We start from the raw sequence: 17,764 nt of genomic DNA on the forward strand, positions 1-17,764 counted from the left end.
ACCTCCTGGAAACTGTTCAGAGACGTGCAACCAAGCGAATACTCTCCATCAGGCATTTACCATACTCTGACCGCTTTGCTTCCTTGGCTATAGATACATTGAAGCTCTGACTTGGTAAACACCCACAAAATTATTAACCATCATGCCAGCAACCATGTTGAGCACCTTTTTGAGCTGCATGTGTCTAACGTACTTGGGCATGCCTACAAAGTAAGAAAACAGCACAGCTCCCATGACTTTTGGAAACATATTTTCACACTCAGAATTGCTGAGGCATGGAACAAATTACTTGCACCAGTTGTTAGTTGCCGAGACATTGCATCCTTTAAAACCTCCATGCTCCCTAAAATTCGCCTTCACTACACCTGATATATCCTCCTCCATACGCATGCACACATGTATATCATGACTCGTGCGCTGTTTACGTTTCTGACTTTTGTACATAATTCTATGTACCTTTGATGAGTTGAAGTGCACCTGAGAACTATACACAATAATTTCATTATTATATTATTCGGAGTTACTTCCCCTGTAGTCAGATAACCAGTGATATTTGTATAGGCCATGTCAAGCTCACATTTTCCCCATGTTAACATGGATTGAGCAGATCACAATGTCTTGGCACCCATCACAATCCTTAATCTTGCAATGACTATAGTAGAGATAAATAATTTCAAATATGACCCTGTGTGTTTATGCATACATATGACAAATGAGAAAATCGAATTCATGAGATTCTTTATTAATCAAAGCAATCCTCTTGACCCATCTTGCATTGGTCCCTTGCAAGTGAGATACTCTACAACTAGTCAGGTGACTTTTCGAAAGGCATCTTGCTCAACAAACTCAAATTTTGCTTGGTTCTGTTATAATGCATGTCATCATTTAGACAAGCATATGCATGTTCGTGTAAGCACACACATAGAGACACATATACATATGCCATGGGCTGTGTTGTGTTCTTGAGCAAGACACTCTATTTCACACTGCTTCAGTTCACTCAGCCATAGAAACGAGTTTCAATGCCACTGGTGCCAAACTGTATCGGCCTTTGCCTTTCCTTTGGATAACATCTGTGGCATGGAGAGTGGAGGCTGGTATGTATGGGTGACTGCTAGTCTTCCATAAACAATCTTGCCCAGATTTGTGCCTTGGAGGGTAACTTTCTAGCTTAAATCCTCATGATCATTCGTAACCAAAGAGGGTGGGTCCTTATCCTTTATACTCTCACACACACAGTTAACACTCATTCACTGCAACCTTGTACTTCATAGCTTTATCAAACACTTCGAAAAGTTGTTCAGCATCCAAAAGTCTGCCATTTGAAAACACTCTGGTATCTCCTGCTAGATTAGAATACCATCTAATCCTTCTCCTTATTTTTATTATCACTCCACTCTGTATATTATTGATTCGTATATAATTGATTCTTCATCAATTTTGTTACTCTGGAACGGAAAACTATGAAAGTGTTCAGTTATTCTAAACCAGAAACATTTGAATGTAAAGAAAGGTGACAAGCTGGCAGAATCATTAACCGGCCGAGCAAAATGCTTATTGACATTTGGTCCATCTTTATGTTCTGAGTTCAAATTCCACAAAGGTTGATTTTGCCTTTTGTTCTTTTGGGGTCTATAAAATAAGTACCAGTCAAGCTCAGAGGTAGATGTAATTGACTTACACCCTCCCCTGAACTTGCTGGCCTTGTGCCAAAATTTGAAACCAACATTTGAATGTAATGAAGCTTCAACTTTTCCATCCAGTCTCCAAACAATTATGATAAATCACTAGGTTATCCTTGTAGTTGCCATTTTGAGATACTAATATCATTCTTTTGATTTGTATTTAAAAATCTGTTGTCATGCTTTATCATTTCAGTTACTTTAGTCAGACAATGCATCTGCTAGATGAAGATCCCAGTATTTACTGTGTGTCAGCATGGAATGATCAGGTTAGTAATGGCATTTTATATATTGCTTTTATTGTTGTTGTTTAACACTAAGTTGGCCACGGGGGACAAAAGCAGACTTACCATCAAAGGCATTCTAGCCATGATCATCCCATTTTACTTTTTCCCCGATGGGTTACTCCTCAGACTACATTATCCATTGTCTTTTTATTTTTTTTTAAATGGTAGCTTGTGGGGTGAAAGAGATGTGGTTGCTATTTCTAGCAGGATGAGCAATTATGTACATGCTTCTCTATTGTTTCATATTTTATTCATTGGTTTATACTACTTTCTCTTTTTACATATTTCATCAACATTAAAATGTGATGAAATAACAAGAAAAGGAGGGCTCAATTAGTGATAAGCTCAACAACAATAGGGCAGAAGCTTAAGTCACTATGTTAGCTGTTGATGTTAAAAGCCCTAGTTAGCCTGTCATATTGACCTGTAATGAAAGGCATTCTAGCTTTGATCATCCTATTCATTTCTCAATTTAATAATAAAATTCTTTACAAGGTGAAATGTCAGCCACTGTCTTGCAGCTCTGTATGATGAACATTGACTGCATCAGTTTCATCAGCTTCAGAGGGCATACAAAGGTTATGAGCAAAGACTAAACCATTTAAAACAGAAGCAAAAAGTCTGTTATGATCCCTACTCAGAAGCAGCACTTGCTGTCAGATATGGACTTTTAATTCATGAACCATGTGTCCACTATCTTATTTTATTAATTATAAATGTTAGGCTGTGAAGATGCAGAATCACTAAGTGGCAGACAACATAGTATTGCAAAAAATGGCCTCCTGACACCAACATGGCTCCAACAGCCAAGTCAGCAGCTGGGAAATTGCAAACCAACCCAGCTAGCCAACTTGCCAGGAGAAGAAGTAGCTGCACACAGCTGGATGTCTTGTATAATGTAGTTCTTCATCACCTGACTTCAAACTTTACAACTCTTGGTCAACTGACTACCACATGTTCACCCACCAGTTAATATAGTCCTCCTAATAATAAAAGCACCCCAAAAATTTATAAGGAGAACGTGCAGCATGCCTTAAATCAGTCATGCAATCAATGAACATTTGTTTTCTTTTGTAGAAGTAGAGAATATTATTTGTTTTCTTTTGTAGAAGTAGAGAATATTATTTGTTTTCTTTTGTAGAAGTAGAGAATAATATTTCGAGTAGTATTATTTTTAATCAGTTCTATTTGCTACAGATGATTGCCTACCAAACTATAATGATATTCTGTAGCTTTACTATCACAGCAGCTAGAACTTTATTCTCTTCTTCATAACAAAACTTAGTGACATTTTTCTGGCCCTTTACATTCTGAGTTCAAATCCCACTGGGGTCAGCTTTGTTCTTCATACTTTCGGATTCAATAAAATATGTTCCAGTTGAGCACTGAGGTCAAGGTAATTGACTGTCCCCACCTCAAATTGCCAGCCTTCTGCTAAATTTTGAAACCATTAATTAAGAATGAGACATTTTGTACAAAGTAAATTACTTTTATGCTTTGTTCAGGAACTTGGAACAATGCCTATCTACAAATACAGGATTTTCAGTGTTGGTTTGTAGTTATTATATTCTTCAGAAATACATCATTTGTATCATGCAGCAATATGAACAACAAGCATTTTCAATATTGGAAAATGGCACAGTGTCTGTATGTAGAACAGACAGCATTTTCTGTATTGGTTTGTAGTTATTGTATTCTTCAGGAATGTATTCTTTGTATTTTGTATCATATAGGGATATGAACATTCATGTAAGGATCCATCACTTTTGTACCGCATTGAAACCATGCCTGGGTTAGGTTGGATGCTAAAACGTAAACTTTACAAAGAAGAACTAGAAGCACAGTGGCCAACCCCAGAGAAGGTGAGAGTGTCTTTTTTAATTTTTTTTTAAAACAACTTTTTTTAATGCAATGTCAAGACAAGGAGACACACACATATGTATTGTGTGTGTGTGTGTGTCTTCCCATTGTTTTGAGGTTGTTTGTGTCATCTGTAAAAACAATGTCGTTATATAGACATTGTCATTGTTTACATCAGCTGTAAAACATACGTTTCAAGTTCAAGCTATTGAACTGTTAAAGGGAAATAGTACCTTACTTGGCTTCAAATGAGGGTTAGTGACAGGAAAGGGATTCAGCCATAGCATAGAAAAATTACCACTTTAAGTCTTGTTTGACCCATGCTAGTACAATGATGATGATGATGATTTATATATATATATATATATATATATATATATATATATATAATATATATATATATATTATTATTATGGAATAATTACTGTGAAGCATTGTGTAGAATATATTGTATAAAGGGTCATGGGTAAGGCCAAAACAATGCGAAGTAAATGCACGGTAAATGACAAGAAAACAAATATGTGAATTAATGTATTCAACCTTGTATTCAATATTTCGGGGTTGTGACCCCATTTTCAAGAAATTGACAAATGTTGCTGATGTGCATGTGTGTGTGTCACACACATGCACATCAGCAACATTTGTCAATTTCTTGAAAATGGGGTCATAACCCCGAAATATTGAATACAAGGTAAGTCTACATTAATTCACATATTTGTTTCCTTGTGATTTACTTTGCATTGTTTTGGCCTTACCCATGATCTTTTATACAATATATATTATTATTATTATTATTATTATATAGATATTTATATGTGTATATGCTTGAATATGTATAGGTATATAATATAAGGAAAATGGAAAGTGTGAACATAGAAATCAATTTATTTATATGATAGTCAGTTTCATGTCACCTACATACGTTTCAATTTCTCATCTTCATTTACAATTAAAATTGTATTATGATTTTTAAAAGGTAAAAATCTCTTCCGGGCAATATATTGACATATTCATTTGACATATTGACATATATTCATTTACATCCTAAAGGACGGAGAGTTCATTACAGACTGAAACGACAGCATGCATATGTGTGTGTCAGCATGTGTGTCTTTGGATTCCGTTCTAAAAATAGCTAGAGGTTAAGCTACAACCATAGTGGACAATCGCTAGTTGCAGTTCTGAAGAACTAGATCATACTACTATTCACCCTTAATGGCATTTAGATAATTGGTTTTAGAGGCTGGCAACCACTCTTCTCTCTACCCACTTGCCAAAAAAATAAAAAATATATACATTAGTAAGTATCCAAATTTATTTAACTTATTTAATTGTGAGAATTTCAATTTTTATTATTAGTGTAATTTTCTATATTATTTTAGATGTATTAGTCTTATTTATTGATAGTTTGGATTATTATATACATTTTGTTAAATTAATTTGTATATATTTTAATGATGGTACAATTCACTATGTATCACATGTATGGAGCAAGATTATTTTCAAATGGTGAAAGTACATTTTCTTTAAGATTCCTTCGTATGTTTATTTTAATTTTATCATTCACAGAGTGTCTATTTAAATATAATTTATTATTTAAAATTTATTATATATATATATATATTCCTTATGAATTATAAGAAGCTCTCTATCCTTCATTTATTTAATATAATTATTGATTTATTTAGATATATCAGCTGATAGAAAGGGTTTCAATGTGTATTCTATTTGATTGCTATTACAGAATCATAAATTCTAGATATTGATTTATTCACATAATGCCTATTCAATTATATTTATTTAGATTTATTTGCATAATGTCTATTTAATTTTGTGTATTTGAATTTATTAAACGTATGTTTAATCCTGTGTGGACAACAAAATCCTCTATTTCTTTTATTGTTGATTAGTTTATGCTTGGATGTAATGATCTGGAAAATTTCCTCTATGCAGAAGTCACACCTTTTGCTCCCAATGCTATAAGATTTTGCTCGGCTACTTACCACTTCAGCGTATAGTCCTTATTTTTGTCCTTAATTGCCCAAATTAATCTACTTAAACTAGTGCTAGCTTCTTTTCTCTTATCTCTAAAAGTGCTATCATGGTTGGCTCCCTTCTTTTTATATAATTTTCTGTAGAGCCTATATAGTAGTAATCCTATCCCTCAGATATTACCTTACACCTATATATTAAACTTTCTCACTACAAAAATTTCTTAATGGACATCAATTTTTATTTTTATTGACACAATCACAGGTTTTATTTTCAGGATCTTTCACTTGTTATTATTAATGCTGTACCTATTTTTCCTGTTTTCAGGGTTATTTTGCTATGCTTATTTCTTGTGTTATGAGCCTTAACTAATGGCTTATCTTCTTTCCCTTTCTTATCTATCTTAATATTTATATTGTTATTTATTTTCATTGTTGCTACTATAAGTATCAACATATATATTTAAATCAATTGAATTAGTGTTTTTATTATCATTTTTGTTATTATTACTTTATTTCTTTTCCCTTTTGTTGGCTGCAAGTTTATATTTTTCGATCTTAGTGGGAGTCATGAGTTACTTCACTTCCTTCGGTTGTGTATTTCATACTATCATTATGATCCTTGTCATTTTGGCCATTAAGTAAATCATTTCTGTTTTCCTTACTCCTATTATTATAGAAATCATTCAATTTTTTAGTATTTTGTGCAGATATAATTTGTGCAATGTTTTTTGAAATGCAAAAACCCGCTCTTAATTTTTGTGAATTTATCATTTTGTGATATTTATTTTCTTTTGAAAAATGTTTAGAGACAGCTTTGTAAAATAATTTCATTATATTGGTTCTAATTTGTTTTGCGTAGGTGACATGAAATTGACTATTCATCATCATCATCATCATCATCATCATCATTTAGCATCCGTTTTCCATGCTAGCATGGGTTGGACATAAATAAATTGATTTCTGTGTTCACACTCTCCATTTTCTTTATATTATATTATTGAAATTCTATTCTATACCAGATAGATGAAAACATCTATAACAACTGGAACTTCATAAGTGTAAAGTCCTGATGTCAAAGAAGAACCATCAATAGACACTAATACTAACACAAATTAACAAATTCCAGGAAAATTAATGGATATAAAGTTAAACTGGTATATGCTTGGATGGAATACATCCCTGAGAAAGAGCAACCTCTTTCCTTTCAAAACTGATTGTATATATATATATCTTCACACACTGTAGTTTGTGAATAATATTAAGGTCAACTTTTACTCACCGGTGGCCAATTTAACACTTTACCACACATTCAGTTTTAACTCAATCTTAATTCAGCTTTTTGCATTATGGTGGACCAGTGGTAAGCTACATTTTGACATAAAATAATTGAAATTTGGTTTTGTAGGAAAAAAGTTATGATAAAATCTATAGGGCCAAAAATTGACTTTGACTCAAAATATCTCAGATATGTAAAAAGCAAACTCTGCTTTAATTATACCCTTTTGAAAGATTTTGACAAGTGAAATCTTCTGGTGAAGACCTCACCAACCCTTTTGTTATCAACCTGGCTGAAACCAGCTCTGAGTACAATTTTTTTGTTTTCATAAGTTTTGAATTAAAATCTTCCACCAAACCTTAGTCACAATTTATGTTCCTAACACTAGCTGAATAATAACTAAGTTATTTTACTAAATTCTTTGTTATATTTAAAGTAATTGAAAGAAACACAGAGTTTCTTGCTAACCCCATAAAAATACAGTAATGAAAGTGTTAAAAGATATTAGATAGAAAAAAGTTATGTCACTTTAAGTAACCAAAAAATTGGTAATCCTAAAATGGACTTTGACTCAAAATATCTCAGATATGTAAGAAGCAAACTTTACTTTAATTATATTCTTTTAAAAGATCTCAGTGACTAGAATCTTCTGGTGAAGACCTTGTTAAAAGATATTTGATAGAAAAAAGTGATGCAGCTTTAAGTAACACCTAAGCTTGATTTTAACTCAAAATATCTCAGCTATTTGAAAAGCAAACTATATTTTATTTGTGTCCAGATGAAAGATGTCCACCAGATGTATGTTTTCTTGCTAACTCCATAAAGATGTGTTTAAGAGAAAAAAAGTTATGCAGCCTTCAATAATTGTCATTTGTAAATATCTGTCTTACTTGAAATTACAAAGTTATCTAAATGACAGCTTCTCAATACAAGACAAACAGGAAATCCGGTCTATAATTGTTTTATTTTTAGTCGACTTTCTCTCCTAATTCATTTGATTCCTCATTGTTCTTAATTAGTGCTTTATATATTTTATTGTTGCTCTCTTTTTTTTAAATTTTATTTCTGATAAATATTAATTTAAAAAATTCATTCTAAATAGGCAGATTTCATAATACTCAGTGTAAAGAAAGTGCTATTCAATTTAGAATTTCTAACAGAAATGAATAGGCATCAGTTATTGATCAATAAGAAATGAAACAATATGAAAAAGTAAGCTAAATTTATTATTAGAATAAGAATTATTAATTTTTCTGCATTACTTGTGAAAAAAGTGGACTAGAATGAAAAATGCAAGCAAGGGATCAAGATATTCTTAAGTATTTAATAAACCTGGAAAAATACAGGACAAACAGTAAGCCTAAAATAAAATAAAAGAGCTTAAAAATATTGCAGCTAAAATAAAATTTAAATGGGTTACCAATTAAATAAAATATTCAAATAAGCCAAGCCATTCATTCACCCAAATTATTTCACTATTGCTAAGCTTGACTGTAAATAAATTTTAAATTATTTTAATATATGAAAATAAAGTGATAACTGCCATAGTATGTTGTAACATTAGTAATTAAAATTTTTATTTACTAAAATTTTTTAGAAATGTAATGGAAGTAGGTGAGTAAATTAAATGTTTGACTATAGTACAATTTAAGACTATTTAAGTAATTAAATGTTTTCTTTGTTTTATTTTTGGTAAAATTATTTTACTTTAACTATTAAAATTTTGGTTTTTAGTTAGTTAACTGTTGGCCAGTTCATTTTCCTGTTAGGTAAATCTAAGTTTCCTCAAATAAATGCAGATGTCATAGAGTTAATCACAATGAAAGAAAATAAAGATCATCATTATAGTATTGTATTAATAATAAATAAACAAAAATGAATCTCTATTCCAACAACCATAGTAGCCATTTCTAAAATCTCTATAAGAGATGTAAGTAGTAACTCTACTGAAAAGTATTGGTTGTTACCACCCTAATGTGGTTGTTCTGCATAGAACAATGTTGCTACTCTTTCTCACTCCAGGAGGACACCACTTCCAGCTGGTAAATGACAATATCTGTGTTTGATATATTGCAAACAAGGAAGCGAACAACATTCCACCTAGTGGTGACAATTTTTATTTGATACACAGGAATTTATGATAAAGCATCAGATTATCTATATTGAATTTCATATTTAGCTGCAGTATTTTAAGCTCTTTCCTTTTATTTTAAGCTTTCTTCTTGGCTGAAAGATGGTTGGTCAGTATTGAATGGCTTGTCTTACTTGGATCATCATCAATTAACGTCCATTGTCCATGCTGGCATGGGTTGGACGGTCTGACCAGAGCTGGCAAGCTGGAAGGCTGCACCAGACTCCAGTCTGTTTTGTCATAGTTCCTACGACTGGATGTCCTTCCTAATACCAACCACTCTGAGAGTGTAATGGGTGCTTTTACGTACCATTTGCTGACACCAGTATCTGCTATGACTGCAATTTTACTTAGCTCAAGCACAACATAATGCCAAAGGTCTTGGTTATTGCCTCTGTGAGGCCCAACATTTGAAAGGAGCTCAACCACTTTGCCTCTGTGAGGCTCAACGCTCGAAAGGTGCTTTTTACATGCCACCTGCATGGGTGCCAGTTACATAACACCAGCATCAGCCATGACTTCAATTTCACTCGGCTTGACAGGTTTTTAAAAATCTTATTTAATTGGCAACCCATTCAAATTCTTTTTAGCTGCATTATTTTAAGCTCTTTTATTTTAGACTTCTTGTCCTGTATTTTTATAGGTTCATTAAATACTCAAGAATATTGTTATCCTTTGCTTGCATTTTTCATTCTAGTATGTACACACACACACAGATATATATATATATATATATATATATATATATATATATATATGCATTTAGTATGTTTTTCAACTTGACCTTCTGTGTCTGTTTTCTGTTCATTTGTTTACTTACTATACATTTTTGAACACACACACACACACACACACACACATATATATATATATATATATATGTGCAGGCATAGCTGTGTGGTAAGAAGTTTGGTTCCCAATCCAATGGTTCCGGATTCAGTCCCACTGTGTGGCATCTTGGGAAATTGTCTTCTACTATAGCTTCGGGCCAACCAAAGCCTTGTGACTGGATTTGGTAGATAGAAACTGAAAGAAGCCCATCATATATGTTTATGTGTGTTTGTTCCCATACCATCACTTGACAACTGATGTTGGTGTGTTTATGTCCCCAAAACTTAGTAGTTCAGCAAAAGAGATCGATAGAATAAGTACTAGGCTTACAAAGAATAAGTCCTGAAGTCAATTTGTTAAACTAATGGTGGTGCTCCAGCATGGCCACAGTCAGATAACTGAAACAAGTAAGAGACTAAAAGAATATATATATATAGTCCCACCCATGCCAGCATGGAAGGCAGATGTTAAACGATGATGACAGTGATTATTATATATATATATTAATATTATGCAGCACAGTACACTCCTTATTTTGCTACCTATATATATTTATTTTATATATATATGTATATGTTTGTCTGTGTGTTGAAACCTTCAGTGCTGGCTCTGGATTCTGTAGAAAATCTGTAAGACATGACATGGACAGCTGCAATGGAAACTATGAGGATATGGCAAGCAAGAAGGGATACAGCAGGTGTTCTGACTGCGTTCACTAGCCAGAATTCATTGAACAACTGATGAATAGAGCCTTGGACTCAAATCAGATGGCTATGTAAAGCTGCTGGAAACTGGATCCCTTGCCATACCTCTGGAAAGAGTTCAAAGTTGTTGGAGATTTTGTATGACTTTTGTATGGCTTCTTATTTTCCCCAATTGTAATATCATGGATTACTATGAGCAGGGCACTGTTGAGAAAGACACCATTTATAGGTGCAGGTGTGGCTGTGCGGTGGGAAGTCATTCTCCCCAACCACATACTTCAAGGTACAGTCCCACTGTGTGGCACCTTGGGTATGTGTCTTCTAATGTAGCCGTAGCCAACAAAGACGTTGTGAAAGGATTTGATGGACATAGGCTGGGAGAGGCTCTTTGTATGTGTATGTATCTTTGTGTCAGTCTCCCACCACCTGTAACTTAGTGGTTCAGCATAAGAGACTGATAAAATAAGTACCAGGCTTAAAAAATAAGTATTGCGATTGATCTGTTCAACTGAAATTCTTCTAGGCAATGCTCCAGCATGGCCGCAAACTAATGGCTTATACAAATAAAAAATAAAGATGAATCATGCATACATGTTTGTTTTTTTGTGTTCTGTTGTACTAAAAACAATTTTACATCCATCTGATGGGTTACTCTCAACTTTCATAGATTACAATTTTTGAATCTTTTCTGTTTGTCTGCCACTTTTCAATTTCTTCAATTTTTGTTCCAATTGATTTTGATATTTTGTTATGTAGTTTTGTAAAGCAATCATTAACATGAAATTCATTTTAGCCATAAATCAATAAATAAAGAGTTAATAGCTTTAAAGTATGCAAATTGTGGGTAATTTGAGTAAATCAAAAGCCTCAGATATATAGGTGTCTGTTTCCATAGTAACAAGCCAAGCTGTTACCAAGCTTCTCACCACATGTTCTTTTTGTTGCTTATTAGATGCTTAAAATACATTCAGTATGAGGTGATCCACATGAAAAATTCTCAGAAATTTTCTGAAAATTAAAAAAAAAAGTTTTGAGGCATACATAAAGTAGAATTTCGCCATTATTTTATTTGTTTTCAGTTGACATGTGCTGTCTTGCACAAAATGACAGCTTCCAAATTCTGTTTTCTGACTGGGTAAAAATGATCAAACTTTAAACCTCTGTAACTTTTTTTTCAAATTTTCTGGACAAACTTGAATTGTCTCCTGAGATTCAACATAGAAAATTACATCAATACACCAAATTTTAAAATTTTCACCAAACTTCAAAATTTTCACAAGTGCAGCCAAATGAAATAGATTTCAATTTTATTAGTCTTAGACAAGAACATTATTGACAGTGACTTCAAAGTCTTGGCCAGTTAGGCCATTGTCGGACTGCAATGCATTGAAGTTAATCCTTACATTTTATAGTCTCTGTCGATTTAAAATCTTCCTTGGCTATGTGTTCAGTTGAGTGGTAATTAGGCTTTTTGGGTGTTATGGAAGAGTGTTTTGGAGAAATTTTTATTAATCAAATTTGGGGTTATATTACTGTTTAATGTGTGTAGAACTTTGTATGCAAATGTGAATATTTAGGTTTGTCCGATTTGGGATACACCTAACTATATATGCCTTATAGTGCCTTTTTAGGCTGTGCAATAATTTTTTATGTATCAAACTAAACACAAGAACTTTTTTTACTTTGATCCTTTAGCATTTAAACCAGCTGTATCCAACCAAAATATTCTACCTGTTCTATGTTCAGACTGGCCAGATCTGGCTTCTCACAACTACCTTAGAATGTCATTCTAAAAATTAGCAATCACATCATTAATATCTCAAAGCTTAAAGGTAATGCATGGTTAATTCAAAACAATGTGAATGAATAAGCATTACATTTTACCTAGTAATTTAAATGCTAAAAGGTCAAATGTTATTTATTGTCAGATTCCTGAGATTTAAATAGCAATAATCTGGTTGGTATTACATTGAGAAACGATTTGAGAACTCTGTAGCCACACTGTCTGGGACAGGGAAGAATTTATCTAATTTGAAAGAAAGTCTACTGCTATGTGGTAGGGGAATGCTTTTTACAAAAATCTCAAGGTTACCTTCAAATTATCCAGTACCTCATACATTGTCAGCTATTTTAATAGTACCCTGGTACCTTTGAGAAGATGTTAATTATAGAATCAGAACTAAATGCCTGTTACTTTTTGTTCCAGCAATGGGATTGGGATATGTGGATGAGAGCTAACTTTATCCGCAAAGATCGTGAATGCATCATTCCAGATATTTCCCGAACCTACCATTTTGGCTCCAAAGGAATCAACATGAACCCGTATTTTCAGGAAGTTTATTTTAAAAAGCATTCTTTCATGACTTTACCAAATGTTCAACTGAAAGACATTGATAAGTAAGTTGCTTCTGTTCATTTTTGCTCACCTAATCTATGAAGCTTGTTTGTTCTCTCATTTAATCACTTTACTTATTGCCGTTTCCTTTTGTTTTTATTTTTAACACACACACACACACACACACACACACACACACACAAGTGTGACTGTGTGGTTAAGTAGCTTGCTGCCTAATCATGTTGTCTCAGGTTCAGTCACACTAAGTGGCACCTTGGGCAAGTGTCTTCTACTATAGCTATGGACCAACCAAAGGCTTATGAATGGATTTGATAGCTGGAAACAGAACAAAGGCTGTCTTGTGTATGTGTGTATATGTCTTTCTTTATATCTCATGATGGTTGTAAATGATTATCATGATGCAAATGACATTTGTTTGTAGTCCTCTTTGAAAAGCATGATTGACCACGAGGAAATATTGTCTTGCTTGGAAGCAAGTGAGGATTGGTGACAGGAAAGGCATTCAGACATAGAAAATCTGTCTCAACAAATTCTGTTTGACACATGGTATCATGAAGAAGTGACTCACACACACACACACCAAATAAATCATTAGAGTCTTTAGAGCATTAGCTAGACTACCTTGTGGTAAATCTTCTGATTCTCTGCATTCTGGGTTCAAATTCCTGCTGAGGTTAACTTTGCCTTTCTTCTTCCTTTTGTACTTATAATAATAATAATAATAATAATGAAATTATTGTATACAGTGCTCAGGTGCGCCACAACTTGTCAAAAGTGCATATAAAGTATATGTAGTAATGTACAAATGTCTGGAAAGTGAACAGTGTATGAGTCAGATACATGCTTGTGTGTATATGGAGGGGAGAAAATCAGGTGATTAAAAAAGTGTGAATCCAGGATGTTGGATCACTGAAACTGTTAGCATATTGGATGGGATCTCTTGTGTTATCTGGCTCTTTGCATTGTAACAGTAACACCTTCGACAACGCTGTATCAGCCTTACATTTCCTTTAGACATCATCAGTGGTGGGAAGAAGAAAAGGTTGCATGCATGGGCAACTGCAGGCCTTCCTCAAAATAAAACCTTGCCCAGGCTTGTGCCTTAGAGAAGGGCCTTCTAGATGCAGAGATGCATGGACTGAAGAGGACCTTAGAATGTCTATAGATGTGCGTGTATATACATATACACATACACTCACATGAACATTGATTGGACCACTTGAATCACTTGGTAATATTCTAATTAATTATATTTGTGCATGAATGAACAGTTATTTTGAGAACATTTTAAAAAAGTTCCCAAGCTATTGTTTTAATGAACAAATTCTTTAAAAAGGCATAGCAGCCTTTCAAAGTAAAGTAGTTTAATGTACAATGGCTAGTTTTAGAATATTGCTTCTTTTGTTAATATGAAAGTCATTTTCCTTCTGCATGAAAGACATACCATATGAATATATAAGAAGCATATTCAAATAATCACTTGAGTATATTGGCATTGTGTACAAATACAATAATAAATGGTTTGCACTCCATTTTCCAAGAAAATGAAAAATAAAAAAAAGTAACATGATTACAATTAAATTACAATATCATTAATGTATATATTGAGTACAGCATAACAATTCATTAGTAACAATAGCTTGATTGCATTGGTAACTATATGCAACTGTCTACACATTTACATAATTCCATTAATAACTGAAAGAGTGTTCAGCTGTGTTGCTTCTGAGCCTGGCAGTGTAGGTTCAAATATACCTGACATTAGTGGCAATGTTGGATCTAACATGATGCTGATTGCTGACATATGAGAGTATATTCCCTGTGGAGTCTCTTTTATTAGAATGCAAAAGTAATAATGAAATTTGCAGTTCTGATATCTGCTAATGAGCTTTCTACTTGGTTGTAGAGAAGTTATCAAACAACAATTCATTTCTACCATGAGTAGTGAACTCCCTGACAAAAATCCTGTCTTTGAGCTCTAGTCATCTTGAATCAGATGTTCCTTATTTAGATTACCAGTCTGTTGTAACCCTGCAATAACTTGTTTCTTCCCCACTACACATTCTATCAGCTCCAGTGTACTTTATGTCTTGCACATTTATAGCAAACTTGCTGCTATGTGATTATTAACTAGTATATTATTTCACATGGATATTCTGATTAGTAAAGTAATATACATATAGCCCATCCTGCACCTGAAAGGAGGGGCACAGAAACTAGCACAATGAGCAGAAGTTTGATAAATTAGTTGACAGATCTTCAATTAAACCTGTCACCAGCTGTATCAGTATTAAAATGATCAGTTTAGGTATTGTTCTCATTACATAATTATTTACATTTTAATACTCTGTTAAGTAACGGTCAATAAAATATAATTGTAAATATAATTAACAACAGACTGGAGGTTGGCATGTAAGTTCATTTTTGATAACATGCTCATCTATTGGAAATTGCCTGTATAATACATAATTTGGAAGCAGTGCTGTGGATATGCCAGCACACACGAGCTTGAGACAAGGCCACCATCACGCACTTCATCATCATCATCATCGTTTAACGTCCGCTTTCCATGCTAGCATGGGTTGGACGATTTTGATTGAGGGCTGGCAAACCAGATGGCCGCACCAGGTTCCAATCTTGATCTGGCAGAGTTTCTACAGCTGGATGCCCTTCCTAACGCCAACCACTCCGAGAGTGTAGTGGGTGCTTTTTACATGCCACCAGCACTTCTCATGAGGAATTCCAGAAGGAGCTTCATGAGACCACTGCAAAGACACTTCCGGGGTAAAAAAATTGATTATAGCAGTGACTTGATCAATTTCTAGAGATATCTGAAGAAGGAATTTTTGTATTCCAAAATATTATATCAGACTATGGATGATTAAATTGTAACAGTTATTATAATCTATTCTTGTTATTATAGTGCATTGTTATGCCATTCAAGACACATTATATTTTACAGACAATACCTCTACTATAATTGTACATTATAGTAAATCACCAGCCAAGTGATTTTGGTATTCTAATTTTAACCATTTGAATCCATTTATCCTTTTCAAACTCCACCCATCTAACACCCGTGGACATATTTACAAAGTAAGAAAACAGCACAGCTCCCATGACTTCAGGAAACATTTTTTCACGCTGAGAGTTGCTGAAGCATGGAACAAACTGCCGGCATCAGTTGTTAGTTGTCGTAGCACTGCATCCTTCAAAACTTCCATGCTTCCTGAGATTTGCCAACACTACACTTGATTTTCTCCCCTCCATACACACACAAGCATGTATCTGACTCGTACATTGTTCGCTTTCCAGACATTTCTACATTACTGCATGTACTTTATATGAACTTTCTGACAAGTTGTGGTGCACCTGAGCACTGTATACAATAATTATATAAAAAAGATTATATAAAAAAACAAACACTTCTTTGAAGAGAACAATCTATCTCCATCAATATATATAATATGCTGTGTGTGTCTTTGTATATACCATTTTTTTGTGTCTGAGTAATATTTTAGCGTTTGAAGCTGTTGAATTTGCTCTAATTTGTAAGACATGAGTTAAAGTCATTCTGTTTATTTTTTTGTATTTATCTCAATGCTTACTTAATGAAACATTACCTGTTCTTTGCTGTGGTTGCAGTTGCCAAGTCTCTGCATAAGTTGATTGGTCTCAGTAGTCATTAATCACACTCTGTAGAAGCATACCTCTATTTATCTTATTAACAGTCATTTATTAAGACTAGCAACTCAGACAAAAGAATAGAAATAGCCTTCTGATATCCCCTTGATTTTTCAGCCTTCTGATATCACCTTTATTCCTTTCCCACACCATTCCTTTCATGTTTTCTATTCATGATTTGTTCTAACATTATAAGCAAATAGATTCCCAAATTACTTGTTGGTAGTTGTAATGTTCTCTATATCTTGGTTTATATCTCAATATATTGGTTTCAAATTTTAGCACAAGGCCAGCAAATTCGGGAGAGGTGGAGTAAGTCAATTACACTGACCCCCCCCCACACACACCCTCACCGAGTTCAACTGGTACATATTTTATCAACCCTGAATGTTGAAAGGCAAAGTTGATCTTATGTCTGAACATAAAGACATGAAATGCTGCTAAGCATGTTGCCCATCATGTTGACGATTCTGCCAGCTTGCTGCTTTATATATTCTGAATATGTTAAGGGCTTTATGGACAGTGATTTACCAGAGATAGTAGCATATTGGACCTTACAACATTTGATACTGTTCCTTTATGTTCTGTGTTTTGCTGGAATTGATAAAATAAACACCATTAATAAACTAGATAATAAACCAAAGCCTTGTGAGTAAATGTGGCAGACGGAAACTGAAAGAAGCACATTGTGTGTGTGTGTGTGTGTTTATGTGTGTGCAGGGGCAGCTGTGCCACCATGTCTTTACATCACATTAGTTGTACATTATTGTCACTGTCATACAAGCAGTGTTCTTCATCTGCAATCTGTGAAAACATGTCTGACTATGGGGGTGGGGGGAATATTACCTTGCTTGGAAACAGGTATGGGTTGGTGGCAGGAAGGGTATCTGGCTCTAGGAAATCTGCTTCAACAAATTTATCCACTTTATGCAAGTATCAAAAAATGACTACATCTGTCC

At 33.7% G+C, this 17,764-nt stretch overlaps 1 protein-coding gene across 4 annotated transcripts in view; it reads left to right on the plus strand.

Annotated features, from left to right (window-relative positions):
- The window catches only part of LOC115222117 (protein O-linked-mannose beta-1,2-N-acetylglucosaminyltransferase 1), a 136,320-nt gene that overhangs the window by 108,494 nt on the left and 10,062 nt on the right, over window positions 1–17,764 (plus strand). For all 4 annotated transcript variants that reach the window (XR_005003052.1, XM_029792245.2, XM_036511252.1 and 1 more), the window contains exons 14-16: window positions 1,879–1,951; window positions 3,703–3,831; window positions 12,972–13,162. Coding sequence is in view for 3 of the 4 variants with exons in the window: in XM_029792245.2 (XP_029648105.1) it covers window positions 1,879–1,951; window positions 3,703–3,831; window positions 12,972–13,162 (393 nt within the window). In the remaining variant the exon portion in view is untranslated. The remainder of the gene's footprint in view (window positions 1–1,878; window positions 1,952–3,702; window positions 3,832–12,971; window positions 13,163–17,764) is intronic.

The sequence above is a fragment of the Octopus sinensis genome, linkage group LG19 (genome assembly GCF_006345805.1).
Source record: "Octopus sinensis linkage group LG19, ASM634580v1, whole genome shotgun sequence".
Lineage (NCBI taxonomy): Eukaryota > Metazoa > Mollusca > Cephalopoda > Octopoda > Octopodidae > Octopus > Octopus sinensis.